Genomic DNA, 15,043 nt, shown 5'->3' with positions numbered 1-15,043 from the left:
GTGAGGGTGCGTTGGATACCTGCCATCAATTTTCATGTGGAAGTGAATAGTTTTCAGATAATATCTCAAGGAGCAATGTTTATTATAAATCCTAGGAAAGAACCAAGGACAGATTATGGAGGAATACTAGCTGTAATAGTGTGTTGTGCAGCATATCATGCCGTATTTTATATGGACAATTATACGTCCCAGTTATTTTCTCCTGCCTGTACAACCGGAGAGTTTACAAGTGCCTCAGTACTCACATGTAATAAAATGCTCAAAAGGAATCAACTGCTTCTAAATATGGATATGACAACAAGTATTCCTGGGGGGGAACTGCTAGATCTATGGAAATCAACTGGGCACTGCATTGTTTCACAAATACTGAATTAATCTCAAGCCACATCTGGAGGATATGCTCCCCACGTTATCAGCACAATACAAGATATTGATAGATTTTCAAAATTGACGGGTATGTAATTGAAAACCATGTGAATATTAGGTGCTCTGTGAACAAGAAAGGGTTCCATTCTACCAATGTAGACGTCAATATGGGACGGCACGGTGGCGCAGCAGTGGAGTTGTTGCCTTACAGCGCCAGAGACTCGGGTTCGATCCCGACTACGGGTGCTTGTATGGATTTTGTATGTTCTCCCTGTGCTCCGGTTTCCTCCCACACTCCAAAGGCGAACAGGTTTGTAGGTTAAATGGCTTCAGTAAAATTGTAATTTGCCCCTTGTGTGTAGGATAGTGTTAGTGTATAGGGTGATCGCTGGTCGGTACCGACGCGGTGGGCCAAAGAGCCAGTTTCAGCGCTGTATCTCTAAAATCTAACGTCTAAAAAATCGAAATATGTTTAGTTTAGAGATACAGTACGGAAACAGGTCCTTGAGCCTACCGGATCCAGGCTGACCATTGGTCTCCTGTACACACTAGTTCTATCCCACTTTCTCCCCCACTCCCTGCACATTACAGGCATTTACACATTTATAGAGCTAATTCCTACAACCCGCACCCGATATGGGTGTAAACCGGTGCACCCAGAGGAAAGCCACGCTGTCACAGAGAGAACATGCAAACTCCACAGAGACATCACCTGAGGTCAGATCAAACCCGGGTCTCTGGCGCTGTGAGGCAGCGGGTCTACCAGCTGTGCCATGACGTATCTTCCTTCCTATGCCATCATGCTACTTAATATTTGATTTCCTTGATAAAAGTAAAGATTCCTGATATCTGACCTAGTCTTATCTGCGTTTAACATTCATTCTTATCTCTGATTCTTCTTCAGCTTTTCAATTCAATAACTTCCCTCACATGGAACAAATTTCATCCTTCCATAGTTGTAAAGAACTCAAAGATGTGTTTTTTTACCAGGAACAAAACTTCTTTAAATCAAGCATCAAAGATGTCCGAGGAACCTCCTAGGATACCTTTGAACTGGATGACTGGATGAATCCTAATCAAGGGTTAATTCATGAAATGCATAGTCTTTATATTTTGTGATCAGTCATCTTGACAACACATCGATACACTCTGTTTGGTTTGGCAAAAGGAAATGACCATGAACTCTACCTTGGAGATCTACATCTTATTTGTTGACCTTAAGTTCACAACCCTGTGTGGTGTACGCATGGTTGCAATTATCTCAATGTTTTTTAGTTTAGTTTAGAGATTCAGCACGGGAACAGGCTCTTTCGGCCCACCGGGTCCACGCCGACCAGCGATACCCGCATATTAACACCATCCTACACCCACTAGGGGTAATTTTTACATTTACCAAGCCAATTAACCTACACACCTGTACGTCTTTGGCGTGTGGGAGGAAACCGAAGATCTCGGAGAAAACCCATGCAGGTCATGGGGAGAATGTACAAACTCCGTACAGACGGCACCCATAGTCTGGATCGAACCCGGGTCTCCGGCGCTGCATTCGCTGTAAGGCAGCAACTCTACCGCTGCGTCACCATGGCCGTCCGTGATGGACATCTGGTGAGAGCAGAGCTGAAGGTAACTTCATGGCTATGTGGCATGGCCTTGAGAAGATAAGATGTCTGGGGATGGCCATTTTGCAAAGGAACTGTATGGTGAGAATGAAAATATGAAACCAGGCAACATAATTAAGAACTGCCTAGCCTGATAAGGAACAAAGATGTATTTTATTTATTCAGCACTTGGATGAGTGACAACTCAAAATGATTGATTTCAGAATTGTGAGAGCCTTGGGTTAGAAAAAAGGCTTCCTTCAGGAGATTTCCTTCCAAAGGAAAAATTAGTATAAAAGAAGGGAGGTCTGAGACTTTGACAGCGATAACCTAGGAACAGCCATCACAAGAAGGAGAGACCTGAGCTCGAAACTCAGGGAAGCCTACATTTGAACGGAGTGAATCTGGCCAATTCATTCATACGGGCAATATCTGACTCCAAGTCATGAGTTTTGAGATTTAGTTTAGGAAGTGATAAGTTGAAATAGTAAAGTAAATGAAAAGTTATTAGAATTCAAATGTTTGCACGCATGTTTAAGTTACTCGAGTGTTAATAAAGATTAAGTTGTACTAAACCTTGGTATAGAGTCTTTTGTTCCACACGTCAGTTGATCCCTTTGGAGGTAATTGGGTCAAAAGATACTTCAGAGTTAGGTTTAGAGATACTGAATGGCAACAGGCCATTCGGCCCACACCGACCATTCTTCATCCTTTCACACTAGTTCGATGTTATCCCACTTTCTCATCCACTCCCAACACATTTGAGGCAATCTACAGAGAGGCCAGTTAACCTACAAACCCATCGGACGTGAGAGGAAACCCACGCGGTCACAGGGAGAACGTGCAAACTCCATGCAGACAGCACCCAAAGGTCAGGATCGAACTCGGGTCCCTGGGCCAGATGTGCCACTGTGCCATGGTGGGAACGGTCCACAAGGCAAGAGGCGACCCACTGAGTCGTTTTATTTCCCCTTTTATGCCAGATTTTCCAATATCTGCAGTATTTTGCTCTCAGCAGCCAAACGAACAATACTCTGAGGCCATTATTATTCACAAAATGCTGGAGCAACTCAGCAGGTCAGGCAGCATCTCAGGAGAGAAGGAATGGGCGACCCCTTCTGGGTCTCGACCCGAAACGTCGCCCATTCCTTCTCTCCTGAGATGCTGCCTGACATGCTGAGTTACTCCAGCATTTTGTGAATAAATACTTCGATTTGTACCAGCATCTGCAGTTATTTATCTTACAATACTCTGAGGCCACATCAGCGTTTATTGATTAAGTTATTTTTATTCCTGCTGCATGCTATTGGGTTGATTTTGATTTCCTCGGGATTCATAATTTTTTTAAATCAAAGTGCAGATTTATTTTATTACTGTGTGCCCTTTGGTTGTGGGAAGGGGGGGGGGGGGGGGGGAGGCATTGAACCTATGGAGACACGCTCCGCCTGGTCACATTCCAGCCTCCAGTAGAACTTTATTTCGCAAGTGCTGGCTGTTAGTTTCGATTTCGCTCTTGGCTCATTCGCTGATCGAAGGAAGGACTCCAGTGTTGGCCGGTTCACTGCTTCATTTCACGAGTGAACAACTTTTTTTTTTTCCTCTTGCTTCTTCAAAAAGTTTCCACTCGGGTTGAGAACTTTCTGCACGACCATGTCCCGAATGTTGAGCTTTGACCTGCCCGACATCGAGGTAAGCGTCCAAGTCCTCATTTCGTGGAGCAACGTTGTTATTTTGGGAGGGCGTTCCTCCCTACGGGAGCTGTCCACTGTCTGTTGTTGGAGGTCCAATCGTCTTTCCAGTCAGGTGTCTGTCTGACCGTGTCACCGTACTTGAGACTTATAAGTAGAGCCACAAAAATGGCATGTTGTTGGACTATTGCGCATTCTGTGTAACTTACAGTGTTATCAATTCACCAAATGGCTGTGGGTTGTTGTACAAGATTCCATCCAAACTCGAGTGTAGACAGAAATGATCATTTTTGGGATATTGTTAATAGTTGCATGTTATAGGATAATTTAACCATTCTTTGCATTTTCTCATGAGTGCCTGTGCAGATATTTACCTGATACCCCAGTCACATAGGGAGGAGCCAGCGCTGCCGTCGCAGCTGCGGCTTGCCTGCAGTCCGTCTGTCTTTTGTGTTTTTTGTTGTTTTTGAATGAATTGTAGTTTTCTTATTGGTCTTAATGTTTCAACTGCGGGTAATGTTTCATTTCACTACACATTTATGTGTACGTGACAAATAAACGACTATTGACTATTGACTATTGACACTGTGACTGACCTCCAGGTGTTTATATTGGTGTATATCAGAATGTTAATGTTGCTTCTTGATTAAATGCTGTCATTGTATTCCTGCCTAGACAGTCAATCTACCCATTCTTCCTTGCAGTTACCACGGCAGACTAAGGTTGGCTGCTGTCATGGTTGTGCTGTGCTGTGCTTCTTTAAATTTTGGAAACTTGGAGTTCCTCTAAGCGTACTTATGTTCTATAATTCCATTAAACTGTCAGCATTTGAGACAACTGTCTCACCTTATGAGTTACCACATCACCCAGATCAGTACCTCCATTATATCTCAAAACTCAATCCAAGCGTTCCAATTTTGAATCACTTCAGTCTGGCTTTTCTTCCACTCACAGAACTTAAAGTTAATGTAACTCTAGCTCAGTGCAATTAAATCTTGTGAATATTCCCTCAATCCTCATGATTACTGCACTGTAAAAGGCAAATTCTCTCTCCTCTTTGCTAAAATAATCTCCAAAAATGTAACCAATAGATTTCCCACCAACCCAATCTCAAAACATCTCAACTGATTAAAGCTCTGGCAAATATTTTAGAGATTATAAGACTATCAACAGGAAGTTATGAAATGTTTATTTAGATTAATTTTACCTTTGATTGCAAGTGGAATAATAACCTTCTGGACAAGGTAAACTAGCTTTCTGTTACAAAGTAAAACTTCCTTCAAAGTTAAAATGTAACTAGTTAAAATGTAATAATTGAACAAACAAGACTTTAACCCCATAGAGGTCACGTGTACTTTATGGTGAAAATATCCAATAAGCTAAAACACTTAGTATAAGAAAATAACTGCAGATGCTGGTGCAAATCGATTCCCAGATCTCCCTCTATCTTCCTGTCTCCACCTATATCCTTCCTTTGTCCCGCCCCCTGACATCAGCCTGAAGAAGGGTCCTGACCCGAAACGTCACCCATTCCTTCTCTCCCGAGATGCTGCCTGACCTGCTGAGTTACTCCAGCATTTTGTGAATAAAGCTAAAACACTTGACTCACCATCCATTCACAGTTGTTCCGAGTGTACAACACATTGTCAATTTATTGTCTGTTGCCCCAGAACAGTTTCTATGGAACAATATTTATTCATCACAATGGTAAATGAATTACAACTGAACTGTTGGTCAGTTAGGGAAATATGTCACAGAAATACATAAATTTGGTCAAAGTTTGTTGTTTTAAAAGGTTTAACACTTACGTTGGGAACACTTATCCTGCACGGACTTCGAAAGACTGTCAAAGAACTTTGAAAGGGCGTGAGGTGTTATGGGGAGAAGACAGGAGAATGGGGTTAGGAGAGAGATTTCGATCAGCCATGATTGAATGGCAGAGTAGACTTTATGGACCGAATGGCCTAATTCTGCTCCTATCCCTTATGACCTTATGACTGTTCATTGTGTCAGTGCTAATAACTGTCTGGATCAAATTGCTAAATAATTGTGATCGTGGGATTTCTGATTTCAGCAGCAAGTTAGACAACAGTTGGCATTTCAGCATCAGGCTGACCAGGCTAAATACAGCCGGAGAGAGTTTATCACATATCTACACTGCTTTCTACTCTGCGCAAGTGCTTGCAGTCTAGAAATTTGATTGTATTTACTTCTTTTTACTTCTGTTTACCTCTATTTACTTCTATTTCGACACTACACGATAGAAAATGCACCATGAATGAATGAAACGTAATAATGGCCATTTTCAGATTGTTTTAAAACTCGGAGGAAGGTAATTTATGAACTTCTTGTCACGAATTGTGCTTGTGCATCGCATGCAATTTCCTCATCTGTATTTGATCAACAAACATAATTCCTGTTTCTGTGGGGATTTGCTGAAGAAGTTAGTTCTCTCATTCCCAGATGAGACTGTGGTCGGTAGCCACTGGGACAATCAAATTGCCGGCACTCCATGGTAATAACTCCTACATCCACCTATCTTTCCTTTGGATCCCCCCCCGACCAAATGATCTTGCGCTCCTGATTTCCCCCACTACATCACCCACACACATGTTCTGTTTGCCTCTCATTGCATGAACCTCTGATATCCTGATTCATTCCCACAATACTTGGGAATTACTTGGGAATACGGGCGGCACGGTGGCGCAGCGGTAGAGTTGCTGCCTTACAGCGAATGCAGCGCCGGAGACTCGGGTTCGATCCTGACTACGGGCGCCGTCTGTACGGAGTTTGTACGTTCTTCCCGTGACCTACATGGGTTTTCTCCGAGCTCTTCGGTTTTCTCCCACACTCCAAAGACGTACAGGTTTGTAGGTTAATTGACTGGGTAAAATGTAAAAATTGTCGCTGGTGTGTGTAGGATAGTGTGTTAATGTGCGGGGATCGCTGAGCGGCGCGGACTCGGTGGGCCGAAGGGCCTGTTTCCGCGCTGTATCTCTAAATCTAAATCTAAATCTAAAAAATCTACTTGTCAGATCATATGGCCCTGATGTCCACAATGGATGCCATGATCCTAGGATCATTGGTAAATCGTGTTGCAAATTTCCTCCTGCACTTCCCTGTGGACCTGTTCATTGTCACTGCCCAGGGATCAATGATCTGATCCCATAAAGTACCCCTTTCGCAGCTGTAGTCACACAGCACAGAAACTGGCCCTTCGGCCCACCATGTTTGGTTTAGTTTGGTGATTCAGCGTGGAGGCGGGCCCTTCACATGCACAGGTTCTGTCCTACACACTAGGGACAATTTGCGGAGGCCGGTCGACCTACAAACCTGCGCGTCTTTGGAGTGTCGGAGGAGGCTGGAGCACCCAGAGAAAACCCACACAGGCCACGGGTAGACGTATAAATTCAGGTGTCAGGAGTTATGGAGAGAAGGCAGGACAATGGGGTTGAGAGGGAAAGATAGATCAGCCATGATTGAATGGCAGAGTAGACTTGAATGGTCTAATTCTGCACCTGTAACTTAAGAATAGCTTCTCCCACTGCTGATCCTTTCCTTCCCCCATGCTCAACAACCATCGATGCTCTCCAACCTACAGTTGAGGAAGAAATAGTTTTCCTCATGCACTGTTGGGCTGGGAACCAAATTCGCTTTTGGTCCTTGATCCATTAATGAAAGCATGCGCCTAAAACACAGCTCTATAACATCTAGGCTCGTGTTTTTACTTTATTCGACTTGAAGAAAGAGCATAATTGTTCAAGGGAGATTAAAGCTCCAATTCACTTGATGCTTTTTAAACTTGCCTGTGAAATCATGGCACAGGGATCTGCAGATGTTGAATTACAAATAACAACACAAGGTGCTGGAGGAATGCAGCAGTAACTTCCAAGCTTTTCTCTAAACTCGCGGGACTTGGTGTCAGCATTCATCTCTGCAACTGGATCCTCGACTTGCTGACCAACAGACCCCAACCAGTGAGGATAGGGGACAAATCAAAGCCTACGATAATCCTCCACATGGGGGCTCTGCAAGGATATGTTCTCAGCCCCCTTCTTGAAAGGCTTAGGAAGTTCGGCATGTCTCCAGGTGGTGATATTGAGAGATCTAGAACAAACGAGTGAAAGAAACGCAAAAAATAACGATGATTAGTTTAGTTTAGTCACGTGTACCTAGGTACAGTGAAAAGCTTTTGTGGCAAGCTATCTCTTCATCAGAAAGGCAATACATGATTACAATCGAACCATTTACAGTGTATAGATACATGATAAGGGAATAACGTTTAGTGTAAGGTAAAGCCAGCAAAGTCCGATCAACGATCATCCAAGGGACACTAAAGAGGTGGACAGTAGTTCAGGACTGCTCTCTGGTTGCGGTAGGATGATTCAGTTGCCTGATAACAGCTGGGAAGAAACTGTCCCTGAATCTTGAGGTCTGCATTTTCACACTTCTATACCTTTTGCCTGATGGGAGAGGGTTGAAGAGGGAGTGGCCAGGATGCGACTCGTCCTTGTTTATGCTGCTGGCCTTGCCATGGCAGCGTGAGGTATAAATGGAGTCAATAGAAGGGAGGTTGGTTTGTGTGATGGTCTGGGCTGCGTCCAACATTTGCTGCTATTTCTTGCGGTCTTGGATAGAGCTGTTGCCAAACCAAGCTCTAGCATGACTCAGTTCGAAGGAAGAAGGGTCTCGACACAAAGCGTCACCTATAAAATCACAAACGACATTTTCCTCTCCTCCGACGCTGGCAACCTCAACATCCTCATCCTACTTGACCTCAGCGCCGCCTTTGACACCATAAATCACTCCATTCTCCTCACCCGACTTGAAACCTCCCTTAACATCACCGGCACAGCCCTATCCTGGTTCAAATCTTACCTCTCTGACAGACACCAGTTCATCTCCATTAACATCTGTAAATCCCCCACTGCTCCTCTCCCCCAAGGTGTCTCCCAAGGCTCAGTCCTTGGCCCCCTCCTCTTCATCCTCTACCTGTTCCCCCTTGGTCAATTAATCCGCCGTCATGGTCTCAACTTCCACTGCTTCGCCGATGATATCCAGCTCCTCATCTCCACCAAGTCAATCCCCCCCACCACACACTCTACACTGACAAACTGCATCACTGAAATAAAATCTTGGCTTCAATCAAACTTCCTCAAACTCAATTGCAACAAATCTGAAATCATCATCATTGGTCCAAAAACGCTCACCAAATCCACCCAAAACTTCATCCTCAACATTGATGGTCTCCCAGTATCCACCTCACCTCACATCCGGAATCTTGGAATCATCCTTGATCAAACCCTCTCCTTCGACAAACACATCAAACACATCACAAAGACAGCCTTCTTCCACCTCAAAAACATTGCCCGTCTCCGTCCATCCCTCTCCTCCACAGCTGCAGAAACCCTCATCCACGCCTTCATCACCTCCCGTCTGGACTACTGCAACAGCCTCCTCTATAGCGCACCCTCAAAAATCATCAATAAACTTCAATACATTCAAAACTCCGCTGCCCGTCTACTCACACACACCTCGATCCGTGACCATATCACCCCCGTCCTTTATAAACTCCACTGGCTCCCCATCCCCCAGAGAATCCAGTACAAAATCCTCCTCATAACATACAAAGCCCTCCATAACCTGGCCCCATCCTACCTGACTGACCTCCTCCAAAGGCACACTCCCACCTGCACCCTCCGCTCTGCCGCTGCCAATATCCTATCCCCCCACATCCGGACCAAACTCAGATCCTGGGGGGACAGGGCTTTCTCCATCGCTGCTCCCACCCTATGGAACTCACTACCCCAAACCGTTAGAGACTCCTCCACACTCACCACATTCAAAACATCACTGAAGTCTCACCTGTTCAGTACTGCCTTCAACCACTGAAGGTCACCTCACCTTCTGTCTCCTTTCTCTGTTCATTTATTTATTTACTTATTTATCTATTTATTAATTACCCTATGTTCTCAAAATCTCTGTAAAGCGTCTTTGAGTATATGAAAAGCGCTATATAAATAAAATGCATTATTATTATTATTATTATTTCTTTTCTCCGGAGCTGCTGCCTGACCTGCTGAGTTACTCCAGCAATTTGTCTCTGTCTTCGGTTTAGACCAGCCTCCGCAGTTCCTTCCTACACTCAATGTTCATACCGTCGGGTTGTTGGCCAAGTTGGAACTGTGGCCTGCTCCTTTCCGTTTGTGACAAAAGCAAGCTTTGAAAACCGTGATTTTTAGATGTACTGGGCCTGTCGCAGTGAAAGGCTGCAGTCTGCTCTAATTCAACCAGTCGAGGAGCTGTCGCTTGTTCAGCCACTCGAAACGTGATTCTCCCAGTGCTCCATGTAGTCAAGGATTAAACGTAGCTTCCAAGTTTTCAAGCTTAGGATGCTGTGGCAGAATCACAGTTCATTGACCATGAATTAATGGCTTCAGGTTCCAAAGAACAGATGGCTCTACTTTATCAGCTGTGGTGCCACGATGCAGCTAGCTGACTGAAGGTACCGCAGATGAAATACTTTTGATGCTGCTGTGGTAGTTTCTATTAACATGAACGCATGCGTTTTGGCATTTAAAATAAAAATAAATTCAACAATTTTTTTAAAGGGTTACTTCGGGCAAAATCACAGTCATAAGAGCAGGTTAAAAGTATTGAATGTCGAAGTGACACATTTCTAGCCTCGCTGCTTTACTCCCACATTGTTCAAGGACTTCCTTTGATCACATTCTTTCTACGCGTACAGCACGATATGCACCATCTGTGTGTCCCTCCTTGATTACTGATTTGATAACTAAATCACTTCTTAAAAAATGATCAATTGGATCTTAACTACATTTGACGAGGCAGTGCTATTCATCAGAGAGATGAGAACCTTTTAACATTATATACAGGTGATAAAGCAAATGCAAATTTACTAGAATACAGAACAGTACAGCACAGGAACAGGCCCTTCAGCCCACAATGACCATGCTGAACACGATACCAACTTGTATTAATCTTGAGTGTTGACAGCAGGCAGTGAAGAAAGCCAATGGCATGTTGACCTTCATAACAAGAGGAGTTGAGTATAGGAGCAAAGAGGTCCTTCTGCAGTTATACAGGGCCCTAGTGAGACCGCACCTGGAGTACTGTGTGCAGTTTTGGTCTCCAAATTTGAGGAAGGATATTCTTGCTATTGAGGGTGTGCAGCATAGGTTTACTAGGTTAATTCCCGGAATGGCGGGACTGTCATATGTTGAAAGACTGGAGCGACTAGGCTTGTATACACTGGAATTTAGAAGGATGAGAGGAGATCTTATCGAAACATAAGATTATTAAGGGGTTGGACACGTTAGAGGCAGGAAACATGTTCCCAATGTTGGGGGAGTCCAGAACAACTGTTGGGCCACAGTTTAAAAATAAGGGGTAGGCCATTTAGAACTGAGATGAGGAAAAACTTTTTCAGTCAGAGAGTTGTGAATCTGTGGAATTCTCTGCCTCAGAAGGCAGTGGAGGCCAATTCTCTGAATGCATTCAAGAGAGAGCTAGATAGAGCTCTTAAGGAAAGCGGAGTCAGGGGGTATGGGGAGAAGGCAGGAACGGGGTACTGATTGAGAATGAACAGCCATGATCACATTGAATGGCGGTGCTGGCTCGAAGGGCCGAATGGCCTCCTCCTGCACCTATTGTCTATTGTCATCACAAATGCCTGCCCATTACTTTCTGCATTAATACCATGCTACCTCACTATTCTACATTGCTTGTAAATGAGGATATACTTTTTTTGCACCCAGTTGACCATTCTTCTGTGTTACGTTGACTCAGAAATGTTTACAAAAGCGGTCTGGAAACATTTGGGATGCAACTTTAAAGGATGCTCCATCATTTCTTCACACAGAGAGTGGTGAGTCTGTGGAATTCTTTGCCACAGAAGGTAGTTGAGGCCAGTTCATTGGCTATATTTAAGAGGGAGTTAGATGTGGCCCTTTTTGCTAAAGGGATCAGGGGGTATGGAGAGAAGGCAGGTACAGGCTACTGAGCTGGATGATCAGCCATGATCATATTGAATGGCGGTGCAGGCTCGAAGGGCCGAATGGCCTACTCCTGCACCTATTTTCTATGTTTCTATGTTTCTATTTCAAATAATTATAACGCCACTCAATGTCACACTCAAACACCTTGTTCCAAATCCTTTGTCCTCTGAATTATAGTGAAGCTAAAAAAAATCCTAATTCTCGATGGTTACTGACCCTCCTGATATTCGTACTGAAACAGCCATTAAAGGACCAGTCAGAAACACAACTGTTAAAAAGATTTTCTGTCCCATTGGGCATAGGTGACCTTTATCAAGCCTCTTTGCTGACACACATAATATTATCCTGTATCAAACTAAGGTTGAGTTTTTAAAAAAAAGTGCAATTGCCTTGAGAGATATTTTTCTTATGCATCAACACAGTTCTACTGTGAAAATGGAAGGGATTAACAGGATGGGAAAGGTTACCAGAAGCAGTCCAGGCAGAACATCACTAGGCTCAGGTATCAATGGGGTAGGTGGAGACATCTGACTGCAAGGGCAACAGGGAAGTCCATGATGCACTTTTATGGTATGGGGAGAAGGCAGGAACGGGGTACTGATTGAGAATGATCAGCCATGATCACATTGAATGGCGGTGCTGGCTCGAAGGGCCGAATGGCCTCCTGCACCTATTGTCTATTGACTCTTCTGATCAACAAATAAGATGGACTTAAAAAATATATGTTTCTCCATGAACTCGGAGCATCTTTGCTGTTTTGATCTGTTCAAACCCCATCATTGGTATTCAATTATTTCGTTACTAAACATTATTTAAGAAGACTATTGTCAAGTGGTAATAATCAGTTCTTAAAACTCAGACTGATTAATGGTTCTCTTTACCAGCTACAATGAAAATCCTGGCCATTTAAGAGGAATGATCTGGTTGCATACTTTAGGTATTAAAGAGTTTGTAGCTTTGTGCGTGGAAATGCTGGAAATCTCCCTGGTGTTGCCACTTGCATGAGTGTGGGTGCCACACATTTTCCAAGCGAAAAGCAAGTGTTGCTTCTGCTGTGATTGCAAGGGAAGTTGCCATGGAAAAAGAGGGTTGTGTTAATTGCGACTATGGAATGAACCAAGGAACCACGGTGGGAATGTTTCTCTTGGAACACAGGAAGGAGTAAAGAGTGAAGGCCCGTGGTCAATGGTAGTGAATGAACAGGCGATATTACCAGCAGTGGTGCTGTGGTACTGAAGAAGGGTCTCGACCCGAAATGTCACTTGTTCATTTTCCCCTGAGATGCTGCCTGACCCGCAGAGTTACTCCAGCTTTTTGTTTCTATCTTACTTGTATGCTATCCATGTTACATAACTGATGAAGGGTCTTGATCTGAAATGTCACCGATCCATGTTCTCCAGTGCTGCCTGACCTGCTGTGTTACTCCAGCAATTTGTGTCCTGTTGTGGAACAAGTTGGCAATTTCAACAAAGAATGCAACTTCTTTCATGTTATCGAGACAAAAAAGAGAATTATTTGAAAGATGTTACAGATTTGCAATGGTAACTCTCCAAGTGTCAAGCCACCACAAGAAGTGATCTACAAAGTTGGACCAGGTGAAGGGCAAAGGAAAGGACAGTCGTTTGTGAATGGCCCATATCTAGAGTATCATTTGGAAGAAGAGCAAAGCAATGGGAATATTCACAGTCCTCGATAGTATGTGATTCAATTGTGTTGTTATAAATGCTTTGGATGGAATTGGAGAACCAGTTCACCAGAGTTTCAGGACAACAGCTGTACCATTGGATGATAATCCATAGGTAACTTGGAAGGTAAAAGGCTCAGCATGAATTATTACTTCAATTGAGATATTTTCAATCTTCAGTTAATTTCAATTGAGTCTGGCATTGACAATATTGGTGCAAAGCAAGAGACATTAGGTGTTCTGGGTAAGAGGTCAGTATTTTCCAGGCATTTGTTACGCGAATTACTGAATAGTCTGAATGACATGAAAATTACATGGATGGGGACTATAATATGGGCTGGAAGCAGATCAAAGGTTTGAAGATCAGAGAGATGTCCAAGTGGGCACCATCTTGTTTATTTCACTCCAATGCAATGCTGCCAGAGAGATGGAAAACTGTCGTGGGATACCTGCAGGCACTTCAGAGAGTCCAGAGAGGTAAAGGCAGAGGGGATGACTTTGTGCCATCAATGCAAACTGCTGGACAGAGGAAAGGCCTGGTGTCTGCAGGGAGTTAGAATGGAAATCAGGATGTAATGTAGAGTGAAAGTAAAGGCTGAAAGATAGAGTCATAAGAACAACGTTGTGATTGAGTTTAGCTGCGTACCAAACACAATATCTAATTCGCCTTGCCATTCCCACACTGACCTTTCTGTTTTGGGTCTCCTCCATTGTCTGAGTGAGGCTAAATGCAAATTGGGGGAACAGCATCTCATATTTCGCTTGGGCAGCTTACAGCCCAGTGGTATGAATTTTGATTTCTCTCATTTCGAGTAACCCTGCCATTCCCTCTCGCTCTCTCCTTCCCCCACCCAAGTCGCACCAGCTTCTCGTTTTCACCCAACAAACAGCTAACAATGGCCTGTTTCCTTTATCATTGTTACTTTTTTGCATATCTTTCATTCATTGGTCGTTATCTCTCTACATCATCGTCTCTATCTCTCGTTTCCCTTTTCCCTAACTAGTCTGAAGAAGGGTCTCAACCCGAAACATCACCTATCCCTTCTCTCCATAGATGCTGTCTGTCCCGCTGAGTTACTCCAGCTTCTTGTGTCTATCTTCGGTTTAAACCAGCATCTGCAGTTCCTTTTTACACATGTTTTGTTGGTAGTTCCATCTCAGTTCATTGCCTTGTTAAGCAGCATTATCAAGAATCCACAGCGGGCAAGTTCACACCATTAAATCTTGCTTGATGTAGAATGCCCTTGTAGGACACATGCTTTATCTGCTATGAAGGTAAGTGATTTCATTTATCCAGGTTTTCTCATAATAGGGCTGTCAAAAGATTTCATTATCATATCATATCATATATATACAGCCGGAAACAGGCCTTTTCGGCCCACCAAGTCCGTGCCGCCCAGCGATCCCCGCACATTAACACTATCCTACACCCACTAGGGACAATTTTTAAAAAACATTTACCCAGCCAATTAACCTACATACCTGTACGTCTTTGGAGTGTGGGAGGAAACCGAAGATCTCGGAGAAAACCCACGCAGGTCACGGGGAGAACGTACAAACTCCTTACAGTGCAGCACCCGTAGTCAGGATCGAATCTGAGTCTCCGGCGCTGCATTCGCTGTAAAGCAGCAACTCTACCTCTGCGCTACCGTGCCGCCCATTGTGGTGTGCAGAATATTGTGCTCTTGT

General features: G+C 43.9%; 1 protein-coding gene across 3 annotated transcripts in view; it reads left to right on the top strand.

Moving 5' to 3' along the window:
• Window positions 1-3,484: 3,484 nt before the first annotated feature.
• The window catches only part of LOC144598302 (dihydropyrimidine dehydrogenase [NADP(+)]-like), a 658,512-nt gene continuing 646,953 nt past the window's right edge, over window positions 3,485-15,043 (top strand). For all 3 annotated transcript variants that reach the window (XM_078408282.1, XM_078408283.1, XM_078408284.1), the window contains exon 1: window positions 3,485-3,653. In XM_078408282.1, coding sequence (XP_078264408.1) covers window positions 3,615-3,653 — 39 coding nt within the window. In that variant the 5' untranslated portion in view covers window positions 3,485-3,614. The remainder of the gene's footprint in view (window positions 3,654-15,043) is intronic.

The sequence above is a fragment of the Rhinoraja longicauda genome, chromosome 11 (assembly GCF_053455715.1).
Source record: "Rhinoraja longicauda isolate Sanriku21f chromosome 11, sRhiLon1.1, whole genome shotgun sequence".
NCBI lineage: Eukaryota > Metazoa > Chordata > Chondrichthyes > Rajiformes > Arhynchobatidae > Rhinoraja > Rhinoraja longicauda.
Note: the sequence above shows the minus strand (reverse complement) of the source record. Positions and strands in the feature narration are given on the sequence as shown.